A 16,034-nucleotide genomic window follows, 5' to 3' on the forward strand; every position below is an offset into this window, starting at 1 on the left:
CTACATTTTGTTAAAAACACAATATTTACATTAATTGTAATACACAAATTTTATATTTGGCATACTTACATTAATCTCATCATATAATTTACAGATTCTCAAGTACTGATTAATGTGAATATTTAAACTGAAAAGTTCACAACAAATCAAAAAGTAAATTAACCATACAAAGATGAAACATACAACATACAAAAGCTAATTACCCCCCAAAAATGGTGCACCAAATTTAAGATTGATTTAATTCTTATGCCAAAATTTCTTCTATTATACAAAACTGTGAAAATTGCCTGCCACAGAACACTTACTTCACTGCAACAATGCAATGCGTTTGAGCTGAGCAACTATTCATAGTACAGTCAACCCACGTCCTTATTTTTAATCAAGCAGAAACTAAATCTCAACTATACAAATATTTGACAATGATTAGTTTGTATTTCTCAAACAGAGTCAGTCCTTGTGTTTTAAGGTCACTGCTGACACTGAAACTCCAATTACTGCTTTGTCAGATTGAGTTCATAATAACAGTCCTGGTTATAATACAGAAGATAAAATCTTGTTTGTGCTTGTCTAGAGTTGTTTCTGATCAGTAGATAACACTTTATTTATGATTTTTGGGTGAAATCATTTAAAAAAATCTTTCTCAAAAATTTATTTTTTAGCTGAGCACCTAAGCTTCTTCATTTTAGGTCCCAGTTAAAAAGAAAAAGGTTCTTTACAGCACAATGTACATTATCCTTTGGCACAATACATGATAAGACCTCCCAATCCCCCAAAGCTCATGTACATCATAAAGAGGATTAGGGGGTGTTTAAAAAAGTGATCAGTGGCAAATTCCAGCGTTTAAACATGCATTGCCTCCTCTGTTTGCCTGTGTGCTTGGTTCAGGACCATGTTTTTGTTGTTAATGGGGGCAATGCTCAACTTCAGTGAACAGTAAGAGGCTAATTCTAAGACTGTAGAGAGATGGACAGTCGAGTGGTTTGTTAAGGTGCCAATTTCGAACTGAAAACCTTTCCAGTCTTCTGATTTACATATAACCACCAGGAGTTAAATAAGCCTCGAAATAGTTGTCATTAGTGTGCTGAAGTTACTTTTATTTCAGTTCAACTTTTTTTTTTGTACCAGTGCTTATTTGGATATGGCAATGAAAACACAGCCTTGTCTACTATTACACTTGACTGAAATGCATACACGAGGCCTCTAGCACCTTTTTAGCCATACAGTATAAAAATGTATTGTTAAAAAAAAAAAATAACGTGCAAGACACGGATAAAAGACTCTGTTTCCAATACTTAAGGCAAAATCAATTCTCATATATACCAATATACATATATTTGAGATTATTATCTATCAAAACTTTATCTAGAGTGTTCTGGTAAACATATGTTGCGAATGACTGTGGAGACCTATTGTACATACTAGAGCTAAAAGTGCAGAATGACCATGTCAATGCAATGCCCTCTAGTAAATACAAAAAGGAACTTTTATTACCAGACAGTTTCTTCAGTTTTTTGACTGCCTGTTATGCTATATGCCTATGTTTTTTATTGGAGTGTATGTCAGGAATGCCAAGCTGAAGATCACAAAAAATAAGTGAGTGCCCAGTAGAAAAGTGCAAAATACGCCAGTGTGTTTCTTTTATTTCCTTCCACATGCCTTACCCAGCACCTATAGCTGGGACACCTTTCTGGGCAGAGGCCTTGGTCTTGGGACTCGTGGGTCTGATGTTCCATCCAGCTTCATGCTGCCTGTGCGGAGCTGGTGGGGCTTGGGCGGCAAGGCTGGGGGGTCCGTCTGCGGAGGGATGGAAAGGCTGTGGGGCAGCGGCACGGGTCTGCGAGGGTTGTTCCTCTCGTATACGCTATACGGGGGCGGCGTCTTGTTCTCTCGGCGGATCGGCTCATCTGAGCTGGAGACCGAATTTGGCAAGGTAGTGGGTGGAGGCAGTGGGTGTGGCAGGTGGTCACCTGCAGGCAGCTCGGTGCCTGAGGCCTCTGATACACTGCAGCGACTGAGGGAGGAGATGCCACTACTGTAGCTGCCAGAGAGGACAGGGGAGTTGGAGACCAGGCTGGCAGACTGGCACTCTGTGGGTGATGGTGTGAAAGGTGGCATTGTTGTCTATAGAGACAGAAAGAGAGACAGAAAATCATACTCATACAGAAAATCTCATGTCAGTGACATAAGCCATCATCCTCTAGTTAACATTATTTGATTTGCAGTCCCATGTTTTTAACAAATTAACATTTTTTGTACATTTGTACTTAAAATTTATAGAGCCATTTATGGTGGTAACAATATCGCCATATCGAATGCCTCTGGGTATTCTGCCTTCTCCAGCACAAGTGCTGACACAGCCATAACACAACAATAAATACTTAAAAAAAAAAAAAAGAAAAAGAAAAAAGGAGAGTCAGTGAACAGACTGAGAGGGCCAGGTTTTTTCACTCCATCAACCAGCCTTGTGCACCGAGATGAGAAAACACAATATGCTGCACTTCCCTCTCAAAAATCTGATCACTCTTCAAAATGTTTTTCTAAGCAATTACACCATACTGCCATTATATCTGCTAAAACTTAATTGGATCTAGTGGTGTATGCAATTGATCATAAGGTTGCATTGTTCATACTACAGGGGGCTTGAACAAAGAGGTATTCATTTGACATGCACAACTGGACAAAGCTTTTTACATTTGGGTTACCATGATAAAAATCTGTATATTTAATATAGTGCTGAATAGCAGTTTAAACTCCTGACCCAGTTTTTCAACAGAGAAGCCACCACTAAATAACATTTCTACCTCTGGAGATGAGTAAGTGCAGCTCTGTCAGACTGGCACCATGTGTTTTCTACAGGTTTACTACTGTCCTGGGGTTTCTGGTCTGGTAATGGGCCCCTGGCTGCATTGACTGATGTGTGTGTTCAGCGTGTGAGCGCTCCTGTGCCTGCTGCAGGTCCGCGGAGGACGCGTCTCTGACTGCTCTGATGGGCAGCTTGGTACCTCGCTCCAGGCCTCGTCTCTTGCCACAGCACTCTCCCACACACACACGTGGCATTGTACACACACCTAACCCCACACACAAAATCTGATTGACAGAGCATGCTGAGTGCCAAGCTGTCACTCACACTTTGGTTTCCAGAGTTATTCTCTTTCCGCTTGACACACACACACACACACACACACACACACACACCCGTGCACACACAGACACAACCGCGTTCTTGGTAGTTGTCACATATAAGACATCACATCCACAACAAAGCTGGGAGCTTAGCACTGTTTGTGACAGGCCCACAAAGAAGAAAACAGTTAGCAGGAGACAAGCTTTGGTTCACCAGAGTTTCAAAACAACTTCCTCCCCTCATTAAGAGCTCACTCAGAGCAAGGTAACCTTGCCTAGACCTCTGCTACATCTGCAGACTTGTATTAACTACTAAGAAGCTCATTAACAATAAATCACAGCTTGGAGACAAAGCTAGAATAATGTTATCTGTAGATAAACACAAAACACTCGAGGTCAGAGATATTAAAAGTTTGTTTTAACACATCTCAGTTGCCAGATGCTGAAGGGAACATTCAGGACGGGACACAGAGGTCTCATCACATTAATAGTAAAGGAAAAAAATGAATAGGTACTTTAAAATCGCTGACAAGTACATGTAGTAAAGTTAAATAAATCCATGAGGTTTGGCATATTTTTGGCAAGCAGGCCAGGTGACATCCTTACAGTGGATGACAGTTGGCGTCTAGCAGATAGATATTTAACTAATACAGTGAATCCCCTCCAGCCAGTATAGTTATGGGTCCTCTATGGGACAGTTATGTCATAAAAACTACAAAATCAGCAGCACTGGAGCAGTTAGCAGCTTCAGTGAACAGTAATGCAAAGCTCCCCAGCCTTATGCTTGACACAAAGTAGGATAAAGACCCTAGAGCCAGTCGGTAAGGTGTTAGCCGTGCAGGATAAAGGCTCCATGGCCGTCACTAAGCAAGGTCAGGCTGTCCCAGAAAAAAAAGACAGAAAGAAAAATGCCCAAAATGCAGAGCAAATCGACAGTTGAAGAGTGATAGAACAGAACCAACCTTTTGCGGTGATCTGGATGTGGGGACAGGGGACTGCGACCTCATGTTTTTAGCTGAGGAGCCTGTTGACAGAAAGATAAGAGATAGCGAGAGAGAGGGAGAGGGAGAAGAAAACAGGGCAAATTCAAATTAGAGGAGAATTTTCTTCTGTTCACCAGGATGACACAGCATGAGTCATGCAAACATACACACATGGAGCTGAGAGGGGCAGTGGCTTAAAGCATCAGTGAATCACATAAGCGGTAATGTTCTGCAGGTCCTTTAGGTCGCCTTAAGCTGTTGCTGCATCCAAACAGCTGTTACTGCTCTATAGCAATGAGGGCAGAAAAAGGGAGGGAAAACAGCCCATCTGCTTATAATGCCACTGGGCAGTGCAATACATCAAAAACACTAGAGGATAAATCAACTCTGTTGTATCTGTAAATAAGTAAATAACAAAAACATAGTTTGGGTTGCTGCTGGAGAAAACTGTTACTGAAATGTAATGACATTTGTTTCTCAGGAGGACTGACAGGAAAAGCACAAATCTGGGAATTGACTGGAATTTCCACTGGGACCGATTTTAGCCCTCTGAGAGTCCACAGAGATTTTCAAACTTGTTCTCAGTTGATCTAACATCTGATACCAAAAAATATCAGAATTTCAAGCTGGTTAAAATAAATAAATAAATAAATTTAAAAAATGCTGGCATCATCATGTATGCGGACCGAAGCCAAGAAATATAAGCCGAGAGCCTCAGATTGGAAAATGCCAAGAAGAGTTACAGAAAGCACCAGTTGTCAAAAGATGGAGAGGAAAATTAGTACCATTATTCATCAGAGGAATCAGCATGAACGGCCAGGTTACCTGTGTGCGGTGGCCTAGGAGGTACAGGAGGGCATAGCAATTTGCCAACAGAGTCAGAGAAGGAGGGAGCACTCTCTTTGACACTGTCTAGGCTCCAGCTACTGGGTGTGGGTCTCACTTATAGTACACAGAAACATCACAAGTCACGCAACAGGTCACATGATTACACAGGACAACATGAGAACATAGTGAACATTTTATATGGATTTTATGATAACTGGAAACATTTAGGAATGACATTAATAACGACATTAAGAACATGTGTGCAGGAGCAGACTGCAGTGATATATGCTAAAGGCCTCACAACTTATTCTGTCAATCATCTCAATGACTGGTGGAAGTCTACAAAAACACACTGTTTTTTTATACCAGTTTTGTTTATTTCTCGTGACAGATTTCTTTATTTCCTTTCTGCTCCGTGCTCCTCTTGCTGGTTTTAAAATTTTTAATTTATTGACACTATTATTGGTTTAAATCTTTGAATGTTGTTTTTTGTCTATAGGTCACACTGAATCATGCTTATAACTGTTGAAACAGCTACTAATTAGCTAGCTAGTTTCTGTAAAAATAGAACATAATTAGAGACCATAAATGAATCAGTGTTTTGTCAGGTGACAGTTTTGTGGTAGCTTCAAATAACTTTTTTTTTTTTTTTTTTTTAATTGTTAAGCGGCAAACGAAAGACTAGTGACTGCCATTGTTTTAATGACATTTTGTATTTGGTATGTAGAGTTATACAGTAATTTAAGGTTCAAGGCAGAAAATGTGAGAAACCACTCTTTCATCACAGGTTTTCTGTAAATTCTAGCACCTTTTGTCATTGTTGTATGTGTAAAGGTGTCATGTCACCATATTGTGGCAGTTCATCTATCTCTCACTGCATTATTTACAGGTCACACCTAAAATCATGTGGAAATGTGTGTGTTTGTGTGTGAGTCACAAGGAAGTGCTCACATCTTTATTTTAAGGTGTCTCTTCCACATTCCTCCTTAATTATTTCACAAACTGCTCTGAAAGCTGCTCTTTTGTGCAGCAGTGAACAGTGCTGATGGAAGAAAAAAAAAAAAAAAAAAACGTAGGTTCATTTTGTACTCAGAATTTTGCTGAACTTCAGAGAAAAGCAATCACACCATTCAGTTTTATTTAAATTACACATGTGGGGTAGAGAGAGGGGTCTCAATTCACAGACTTCTTTTCCCCAGAAAATATAGCTCCCCTTGACTATGCTGAGTGAAATGACTACCTACTGAGATGAAATGCTGTGATCTAGACAATGTGTCTGGTTTTGGAGTCGGAAGAAAATGGAATGCAGCGTGTATATGTATGTGTGTGTGTGTGTATGTGTGTGTGTGTTTGTTTCATTTTGTGCGTATCCTGAGGAGCTCCCTGAAGCTACTGTGTGAAGACAGATGCCTCCGGTCACTCTGTGGTCAAACTGTCATGCACACCAACGCATCCGAGTAGACACCCACCACCCTGGACAGGTGTGTAAACATAGCTGAGTAACTGAGAAGCTGCCTGTCGTTGCTGCGGCACCTCTGCATTATTGTGCTCCACTGAAGTGTGCTTTTATTAAGAAATTATACAGGAATTACTGTTAATGGACACATGGTAGGGAACGGGAATAAACGCTCTTTTAAATAACAAAAAGAACCACAGAAATCAAAACAAAGCGGCCACACGTTACCATTATTACTCTGCCTGGTATATCTGGAGTGTGGGAGTGAGTGCATAGATATAATGGATGTAAAAGAAAATGCTGTGTTTTACCTTTGTCTGGTGCGGAGAGGTTTGGGTCGCTCCTTGGTAAAGTGGTATCACCGATCTGATGAGGAGGAGCTCTCTGCGCACAGAAGAGTCGGTTCAAATTACTCACAAATGCAACGACAATATATCGGTGTAGTTGTGATATAACACGGGTAAATACCAGGTTTAACAGACAGATCAATAAAAGTGAATGTTGGGCAATACAAAATACCACCCTTGAAAATTCAGTAGAATAGACAGGAGATAGACAGCAACACATTCAGACAGACAGAGACAGAGAGGAAGTGTTGAAAGTGTAATGACCTTTATGTGTAGTGGTGTGATATTTGTAGATGTGGCTGAGCACTCGCCCTCCAGCCTCAGAAATACAGAAATGTTTTTGTTTTTTTTACCCTACTGCTCTAATTACAGTGAAGGATACAAGTGATCAGCGTTGCTAATCAATATTCCATTAGCAGCTAACAGCGAGAACTTCACTGTTGTCAGCTTGGAATAATTGTTAGGCCTCCCATCATCAATTCATCTGCAAATTTAAAATGATTTGAAACGACAAAGAGGGTAAGAAAAACAGATGAACTGTACCAGCAGCCCCGACATGACCGTATGAGATGAAGAGCCTTGAGAAGCGAGCACATTTTTCTGTTAGTGCAGCTTTGTCACTAAGGATGGAGTGGGTGACTGAGTTACGCACTGCCCTTCAGCTAGAGAAGGAAGTGCAATATTATGTTGTTCTTTTTGGCTCTTGTTATTGTGGTAGCATCAGCTTGCAGTACTGGACTGTGTTCTTTTTTTTTTTTTTTTTTTTACTTTAACAGAAAATGAGCCAATCCTGGATTGTTTGACTTTAATAAAACATTACTAACTGCCTCTCTTGGAAAACTACAATTCTCAGCTACAAAATGCTTCATTTCATGTGCCCTTGTGCTGGAGACTTTTTTTTTTTTTTTTACAAGACTGAAGTCACCCATCAAAATATATTGTACAATAGAAAGGTGACCTTGTTTCCTGCGCTATTATGCACCTTATGGGCAGCTGCAGTGCTGGATAAAAGTACCTGCCAGGAAGGATGTTTTCAAAAATACAGAACCACCTTTGTCTTTTTCAAACTCCCACACCCACACATTTGAGCAACAGGTGGAGTCCAGTGAGCACTGCCAATTAGAGTGGAAACAACTCACAAAAAATTGAGGTGTTCCTCTTCAAATATGCTCATAAGATAAGAAATGTACACCAAGTCTGTCGATTTTCAAAACATTAAATTTCATAAGGGGAGTGTTTTTTTTTCAGTTCTGCATTTCAAATATTCTGTTAATTGCATCTCCAGAAGCACAGGACTTCATTCCAATGGGTTTATGTAATGCCTACCACTTTTAGTTATTTGTAGTGGGCATGGTAGCTGGGAACATAACATAGAAACCTCCTGTTTGAATTCATCCAAAATAGACTTCAGAATTTAATGTTCTGATTAAATAAAGCTGTATATTGTATTACCTGTCATTACCTGTATTGTCACAACTCTAATTTTTAGCTTCTGCCTGATGTTAGTGGTGTACATAACACAATATAATTTATAATTTTTAAGCTGATTGGAAGTAACTTTTTTTTCTCACCCTACCATTTTATCCATTTTTCAGGTAATCATCTGAAATATTATCTAACAATGATTCAATCTCCTGAGTTTACCTATAGTCATTTTACAACATGAAACGCACTTAACAATTAAAAAGTGGTGTGTGTGTGTGTGTGTGTGTGTGTGTGTGTGTGTGTGTGTGTGTGTGTGTGTGTGTGTGTGTGTGTGTGTGTGTGTGTGTGTGTGCTAACCTGTGCAGGGTCCAGGGGGTTGGGGAAGATAGCGCTGACTGGTCTCTCTCGTGGAGACAAACAGGCATTTTCTCTTGAATGTTTGTGCTTCTCTGCCATTTGGGGCGAACCTGGAATAAATGGAACGCAACTGTATGTCAGAGTCACACATACATACAGAAACACATACAAGAGCGTGCACAACTCAGAAGAAACCAAACAGCGGCAAGGTATTACACTATAGACCCCCAAATACTGGCAATCAGGAAAGGCCAATCTCCCTGCAAGACACTCTGCCATTCTTTCAGGTTCACTTGCTCCATAACATGATAAATGACCTGTCACCTTACACACACACACACACACACACACACACACACGCACAGCAGAATCACGACTGAAAAAAGACATACACTAAACCTTGACATAGAAACATATGTATCACACCAGCAGAGATAAACATTGAACCCCCACCCCTACCCCACCCCGCCCCGCCCACACACACACACACACACACACACACACACACACACACACACACACACACACACAAAATGACTCCATCAGGTCGCTATTTTCCCAGCGTTTGCTCTCATGTGGTGTTTGCCACAGTATAGATCTTGATCCATTAACAAATGTGAAAGTACTTGGAAGGCTATCATCTGAGTATGAGATACCCATCGCTGGCTCTCACTCAGATAAGACCACACCAGCAATAATTCTCTACAGGTTTTATGGGTAGACAAAGGCCACTTTTATTAGGGCACCGCCCGCTGCCAAGAGCTTGCCAAAGGGGAGTGTGTGCGCTTCCATAAACGTCTTCATATATTCTTACTTTTTATGATGTGGATCAGGCAGAAATACATTTATGCATTTGAACACAGCAAGATAAGAGGGCAGAGAGAAGCATTACATATTTACACTCCACTGTACAGGACATTTGGATGACCGAGGCCAACCTGGACTGGAGATCATATTGAGGTCCAGGAGGGATACTTGGCAGAGCAGCAATCATCTCTTACGCACTCTTGCATTTTCACTGGCTGCATGTTTCAGTGGCATTTGTCTCCACCTATCTATCTGCCCGTTATATTTTTCATTTTGGCTCATTTTGCATTCTCTCTATTTGTCAGACTAACTTTTCTATTCAAGCCTCCTTTCTCATTGTTCTCTTTTTTCACTCCTCTCCTCAGTGTATCCCTAGTTGTCATCTAACCTCTCCAGCCTCAGCAGACTGCGGTGATTTTAGAGAACACCGTGTCACTGAAAGGTCAAAGGTTTAGTCCTCGTATCCGGCATGTCCAGCTGAACCTCTGTCTGCTTCACTCCGGACTGAAATATCAGCTAAAAGCTTGCAGAGTATGACACCGTGAAAAGAGTCGCTCTGCAGTGTGTCAGTCTCACCTCTGGCGCTGGAGGGGGCTGAGCTGGTGACATTGGGCGAGGCGGAATGGTTGGAGCTTAGGCTTGAGGTAGACGGACTGGGCTGCAGGGGGGGAGGGGGGCAGACAAGAATATATCATAAGTATATAACAGAACGGAGCATAGCTTTTAAAACATGATAAAAAACTGTAAATATACATATGTCTTCAGCTCAGGTGTAATCATCACGAAAGTCACATGAGAGGGTAGTTTTCAAACTGAAGTTTAGAATACTTTTAGCTCTTTTATTTATACAAACACAAGATTCAGCTAACACATTTCCAGTGGTTTGAAAACTGCCTCAAGCTTCCAGTCAAATCCCAATGTCTTTGATCAGAAAATTAAAATAAACCTTTCGGGATAGATTACACTTTTATGTTTTTGGGTGATTTTTCAGAAAGAGAAGAGCTACTGCCTTTTAGATCACTTATGTGAACTGCACAGCAGAATCTGTGTGTAAAAGCTTAAAAATACAGCACATTGTCTCCAGGAGGGTGGGCTACAAAAGTATTTGTGTTACAATGCACTTTGTACATTGAAATGTAGCATAAAAGTAGTCATCTAAAGAATAAAGGGAATGCTATTCTGCAAAGTTATTCAGTCAGATCTCTGACAACAGTCTTCCTCCTTTTGTGTTTTCATCTGCCTCCTGTTATTCCAGGCCTGCCAGGTGCGGCAGTCAGCTTGCCAGGAGTTGTCGGCAGCTTTCTGAAATGGCCAAATCTAGTTTAGAATACTGCCCAACTCCAGCAGGCTCTCTGGACGTACCACACAAAGCGCTGTGTCCTAATTTGATATAATCATGACAATTTGCTTGGCCAGACAAAGCTCTGAACAGGCGGAGAGGAAGACAAAGAGAAAAAGGTCAGAGGAGAAGAGAAATGAGGGTAGATTAAAGTGAGGGGGATTAAAAAGTATTTCGAGTGAAATCTGTAGGGAGCATGAGGACAAATGGACACTATCTACTATTTAAGAGCCTTTGAGTGTGTGTGTTTATAAGAAACTGCATGTATGTGTGTGTGACGGAGAGATTACCTGCATGTTGAAGACTTCATCCGAGCTCTCTGATTGCCCTGTGATGTTACTGACCTCATTGGAGGCTTGAGACGACAGAGAGGACGAGGAGTAGCGGTTCACAGCAGGGTAACTGAGGACACTGAGGGTGACAGATGGTTGTGATGAGTTTTGGTAAATGGAGACAGGTAATGTTATTCTGTTTCATTACATTTGACAAGTTTCACTCACCAGAAATTCAGCATGAACCGCAGAAAGGCAGACAAAGAGGCAGGCAGGGAGGGGAAAAAGACAAACAGACACAAATGTCAGATTAGACAAAGATAATTGAGGCGGCAATCAGAGCATTTCATCAAATATGTGTCTACTAAAAGGCACAAGTGTAAAAGAAAGGTTAGAGAACAAACAAAATGAGGTTTTTAAAGGAAGGTTAAAGCAGATGTAACCTGATTCTGTGTTGCCAAACAGTCCAAAAAAACTCGATAAGTAAAGCGTGAAATGTCACTGGGAGATTGAGGTGATGTGTGTCTGAGCTTTCTGTGTGGCTGTGTTTCCTGAGATCAGACCGTGGAGGCAGAATGTCGCAGGTAGACAGAGTGACAGGGTCACTGAACACATCAAAACACACACACACACACACTTGCACACTGTCTGCCTGCTGGCCCAGCAGCAGTTACACAGAAATATCCCTTCAGGTGCCAGCCAGTCACCCCCACCTATTCTGTGCCCAGATGGAGCCACACCGGTAAAGAACAGGAGAAAGGCGAGAGCAAAGGCAGAGAGCGGGGTGTTCAATGTGAGGTGGGGAGGCAAAGACAAGGGGCTGCAGTGAAGGGCAGCATATCAAGAGAAACCAGAGGACAGTGAAACAATATAAAGGAGAAATTTAAAACACATCCTGAGAAAGGAGTGATAAGGCACAGATCTCTAGTGTGAGTAACATTACATTCTTTTCAACAGGAAAACAGGGATAAAACATCACAAATGAAAGAAAACAAAAACAAAATTGAAATGTCACCTCCGCCTGGTGACACTTTTGACACCGTCTGGGCTGATGATGTTGGGGACAGAGTTCCTGCACGGTCGTGGGCTTCCGTTGGTGAAGTGGATTGGGCTTGCTCGCACATAAGCTGGAAACTCCTGGGGGTTTTAAATTGAAAAAGAGGAAGTGCACATGATCAAAGGCTATTTCGTGTCAGTGTGAGGTATGTAAGTAAAATACACACAAATGCAGATGAAGGTAGCGCGCTTAATGAGGGGTGGCTTTCTCGCCGGAGGACTACGGGGACCATTCACTTGGAAGCCCTAACACAGTGATCGGTTTCTGCTGTCACATGCAGAGTTAGCTTACATAAAAGACTTCGGTTAATGATTTGAAGAAAATTATGTTAAACAAGTGGAATTGTTTTAATCTTCCTAATACATGATTTATTATCATTAACTTAAACAAATTCTGTTTAATTTAAAATACGAATCTCTCACTGATTTATAAAACGTACAGCCTTTGCATTCTTTAAGACGTACTGAAGTGTACCGTCTCTCGTCTTCTGGCCTACCTGTATGCCGAGGCTGGATTTCATCAGATGAAACTGGTCCACTAGCTTCTTATGCAGAGGTCTCATGTCCTGGGGGACAAATTTCTCATGCACAGCGAGACCGTACTCCAGAATATGCGCCTAGGAGACAAAAGCTGGTCAACATCTCTGGATTTTACGAATAACCAAACACAAATGAAAACCAAAATGAAAATCCTTTTATGAATGTTATTTGTGCAAATTGATAGCTATTTATACTCATTTGTCGCAGACATGCTTGGTTACAGTAAGCTGCAAGGTAACTTATTTAGAAAAATGTCTTCCCTCTTACCACATCTTACTGTGCATTCAGTTGTTTTTAACAACAATTTGCACAAAACAGAATGAGACAGAGGAAATATATGGGTCATACCAGCGATATCAAGTTAATCTCACCTCATACATGTATTAGAGCTACATGTTTACCTTCCTGCATTTATTCCTTATTACCAACCTGCTCAAACATGAGTTCTCTCAGTCGCCCGATCTTCTCGCTGTCCTCAGGGTGATTCATAATGTAGTCCTTCACGAAAAAGGCCTATGTGGGGACAAAATGCAGAACATCTGTTACGTACACACGGGAAACTGAAGCAGTAAGACTTTTCTGCACTGCGGTGTTACCTGAATCCCTGCAGGGCTGACACAGTGAATTAGTCTCCACATTTTTTTGTGTTTAATCTTTCTAAACATGCACAAACAAACTGAGCAAATAAGCAAACAGAGTAAACTGACATTCAGCTCAAATAGGAAGTATGACTGCTGTCTGCGTTTTTGTGTTGCGATATTAATATCAAGTGCAGGGATCAGAATAAATCTAAAAACAGCTATAAATAGAAGAAATTTGGTGGAATCAAATGAGTGATTTTACTTTGATTTAGGAACCAATTTGGTCTCACATATTAAAAGCGTTTTTCACTTTCATTCATGTCCCTGCCTGCCGTTCTGTATCATGTTCCCTCAGAAACATCATACATCCTGATTACGGCTTATGGGCTGAGCTTTTTATTCGTTTTCCCAGAAATTTTCTTCAAAAGGCGACTCAAAAGAGAAAACAGATAAGATGAAAAAATGTTGTGGTCCGCGCTGAATGATGATGAAGGTTTGTGCTCCAGCTATATATATTAAACGCCAGGTCCTTGCTGTTTACAATGCCATCAACACTTGTGATGGGGCCTACAGATTCTGGTAAATCCTTTTCAATCTGCATCGGAGTACACAAAGAGGAGAGACGATGAACCGATGAAAGACTCGGCTCATAATCTGCTTTCAAATCTGCCACGGGAGGAAACACAAAGAAGAGACTGAAAGGTAAAGAGAGAATTCAGAGGAAGGGAAAAAAAAAAAAAAAAAAAAAAGATCAGCACGGATCCTCTCCCAAGGACACAGCTGTCTATCTCCAAAGAGACAGAGGCAGATGACAGTTACAGAGAAATAAATAAAATGCTTAGTGCTGCTTCAAACATGTGAGCAGGCAAACACACCTCGCTCATTATCAAAGCATGCATGCCACTATGGCTTACGGTCTACTAATGCTCAATTAAACAAGGAATATTATTATTCCAGACAAATATCCTCAGATGGAAATCTTTATAAGATGCCATGTATTAGAATGCATTGCACATTGTAATAATCTCTTAATCATGTAAGACAGATGGTTAGGAATGTAATAATGTAAACATTATTGTGGTCTTTATAGTTATTGTACTCTAAAATAGTATGCAGTAGAGTCAGGACTTTAATCCTGAAGAGAACTGCTGTGTTTCAGCAGGAAATTCAATCTAAAGTCCTCCGGAAAAGGGAGAGAAACTAATCAATAATTTTCTACAAATGATGGACATTTCTCGTCGGGCTGCGGGGAGTGAGATGTCGCCGTGGAGTGGCTCCGTTAATCATTAAGAAAAGTCCAATTAGAGATGGAAGGCTGAGGGGAGGGGAAATAAATCGGGCGGCATCCCCCCTTAAGGCCTTCATCTCAAACTAAAGCAATAAATCTGAATATTAACACTGACGATTTCGCCTTCATTTATAGCTGAGCAAACCTCCACAGCTGTCGATCGGTTTTACGCATGGAAATGACTAGATTTCTAGGCGTGTTCTGTGGGGGCACTGCATATATTCTGCAAAAACTCTGAGTAGCAATGTGTTTGCTGCAGAAATAGCTCCATCTGTGTCACCTCATGCAAAATAATTGAAATTTGTCTATTGTGTATTATATGAAAATACAAATTAGAAAAGGCTTACTGACGATTACCCTGAAAACCGTCATTTATATGCATATAAATATACATAATCAATGAATGAATGAAAAGGAAGAATTGCTTTATAAACACACTGACAGCTAAAAATTGTTTTTCTAACAAAATAATGGCAGTAAGGACGGAAAGCACTTTAGTGACCCATGCCTTTGTGGCTCTATCAAGTATCCTACAAACCCTAATAAGCTACTTCTACACAGAAGCACGCTCTTCTGCACAAACCCAATATACACTCCCAAACACACACACACAAACAACATATACGCACACAAACAGTCGTACATGCACGGACATGAACAGGCACCCTCGCATATGTGCTCCCAGTGGAAAAGAGTGGTTGCTATGCGACACAGAACAAGTTGCTGAGACCACTCAGTTTGTTGAAGGTAAAAAAAAAAAACATTTTCCTTGAGTAGCTTTTCGGTTGCTTTTTCTTCAACTGTGCTCCACTCGGTTATGAAATTGCACTGCATTGTTATCCTGCAATTGTGCCCCTTCAAAAAGCTTTTAAAGACCCTGTAGATGCAAATGTTTGTCAGTGAGATTGACCGTATTTGAGTTTTTCTCTACCAATCTGTGTGTCTGTTACCACTTCAATGTAAAATAGAAGCTGCATCGACACTCCCATCTCATTCATTCAGCCATTATTAGCCATCCATCTCTCCATGCTCCTTACTCCCAACTCCTCTATCTGACATTTTTTGACCTGACCTCTCTTTCTCCTCACATCCATCTATCTATTGAATAACCCCCCTATCCATCCACAAGATTCTACATCATCATCCATCTCCTTTCCCACTTCCACCCTCTCCTGCACTGCAGTCGTCTATTCATTCATTCATTCATTCATTCATCCAGTCATTCTTGCTTCCCCTCATCTATCCATGTGTTCATCCGCTCCTCCCTCAGCAAAATGCTCTCTGCTCATACGTCTGTCTGCTAAAACCCACCTTCATGCATCATTAAGCTATCCATATGTCATCGCTCCGCACCCTTGCCTTGGTCTCTAAAACCCTCCAACCTTTTCCTCCATCTATCCATCCATACCTCTTGGTACCGAGCCAGCCCCCCGTTGACAGCGGCGTCGATGACCCCGTTGAGGCACATGGTGAGGGGGTTGATGTTCTGCATCTGCCGGCTCTGACACTGGGTGATCAATGTGCGTAATTGTAAGTTCTTGTTCTCGATGACCTCAATGGCATTCTCCAATGGGCTTACTTCCACCTACGAAGAGGGAGGTTGTAGAAAAGAAAAAACAGTTGTAAGCAACC

General features: G+C 41.1%; 1 protein-coding gene across 2 annotated transcripts in view; it reads right to left on the bottom strand.

Annotated features, from left to right (window-relative positions):
* Positions 1-530: 530 nt before the first annotated feature.
* The window catches only part of dock4b (dedicator of cytokinesis 4b), a 90,718-nt gene continuing 75,214 nt past the window's right edge, over positions 531-16,034 (bottom strand). The window contains exons 42-52 of one of the 2 annotated variants that reach the window (XM_026326652.1): positions 15,811-15,987; positions 12,963-13,046; positions 12,491-12,610; positions 11,953-12,074; positions 10,956-11,067; positions 9,903-9,984; positions 8,520-8,629; positions 6,702-6,774; positions 4,932-5,048; positions 4,086-4,147; positions 531-2,121 (exon numbers count right to left, since the gene is read on the bottom strand). In XM_026326652.1, coding sequence (XP_026182437.1) covers positions 1,669-2,121; positions 4,086-4,147; positions 4,932-5,048; positions 6,702-6,774; positions 8,520-8,629; positions 9,903-9,984; positions 10,956-11,067; positions 11,953-12,074; positions 12,491-12,610; positions 12,963-13,046; positions 15,811-15,987 — 1,512 coding nt within the window. In that variant the 3' untranslated portion in view covers positions 531-1,668. Of the gene's footprint in view, positions 2,122-4,085; positions 4,148-4,931; positions 5,049-6,701; positions 6,775-8,519; positions 8,630-9,902; positions 9,985-10,955; positions 11,077-11,952; positions 12,075-12,490; positions 12,611-12,962; positions 13,047-15,810; positions 15,988-16,034 lie in introns of both variants that reach the window. The other variant, XM_026326651.1, reaches the window with a different exon arrangement.

The sequence above is a fragment of the Mastacembelus armatus genome, chromosome 23 (genome assembly GCF_900324485.2).
Source record: "Mastacembelus armatus chromosome 23, fMasArm1.2, whole genome shotgun sequence".
Lineage (NCBI taxonomy): Eukaryota > Metazoa > Chordata > Actinopteri > Synbranchiformes > Mastacembelidae > Mastacembelus > Mastacembelus armatus.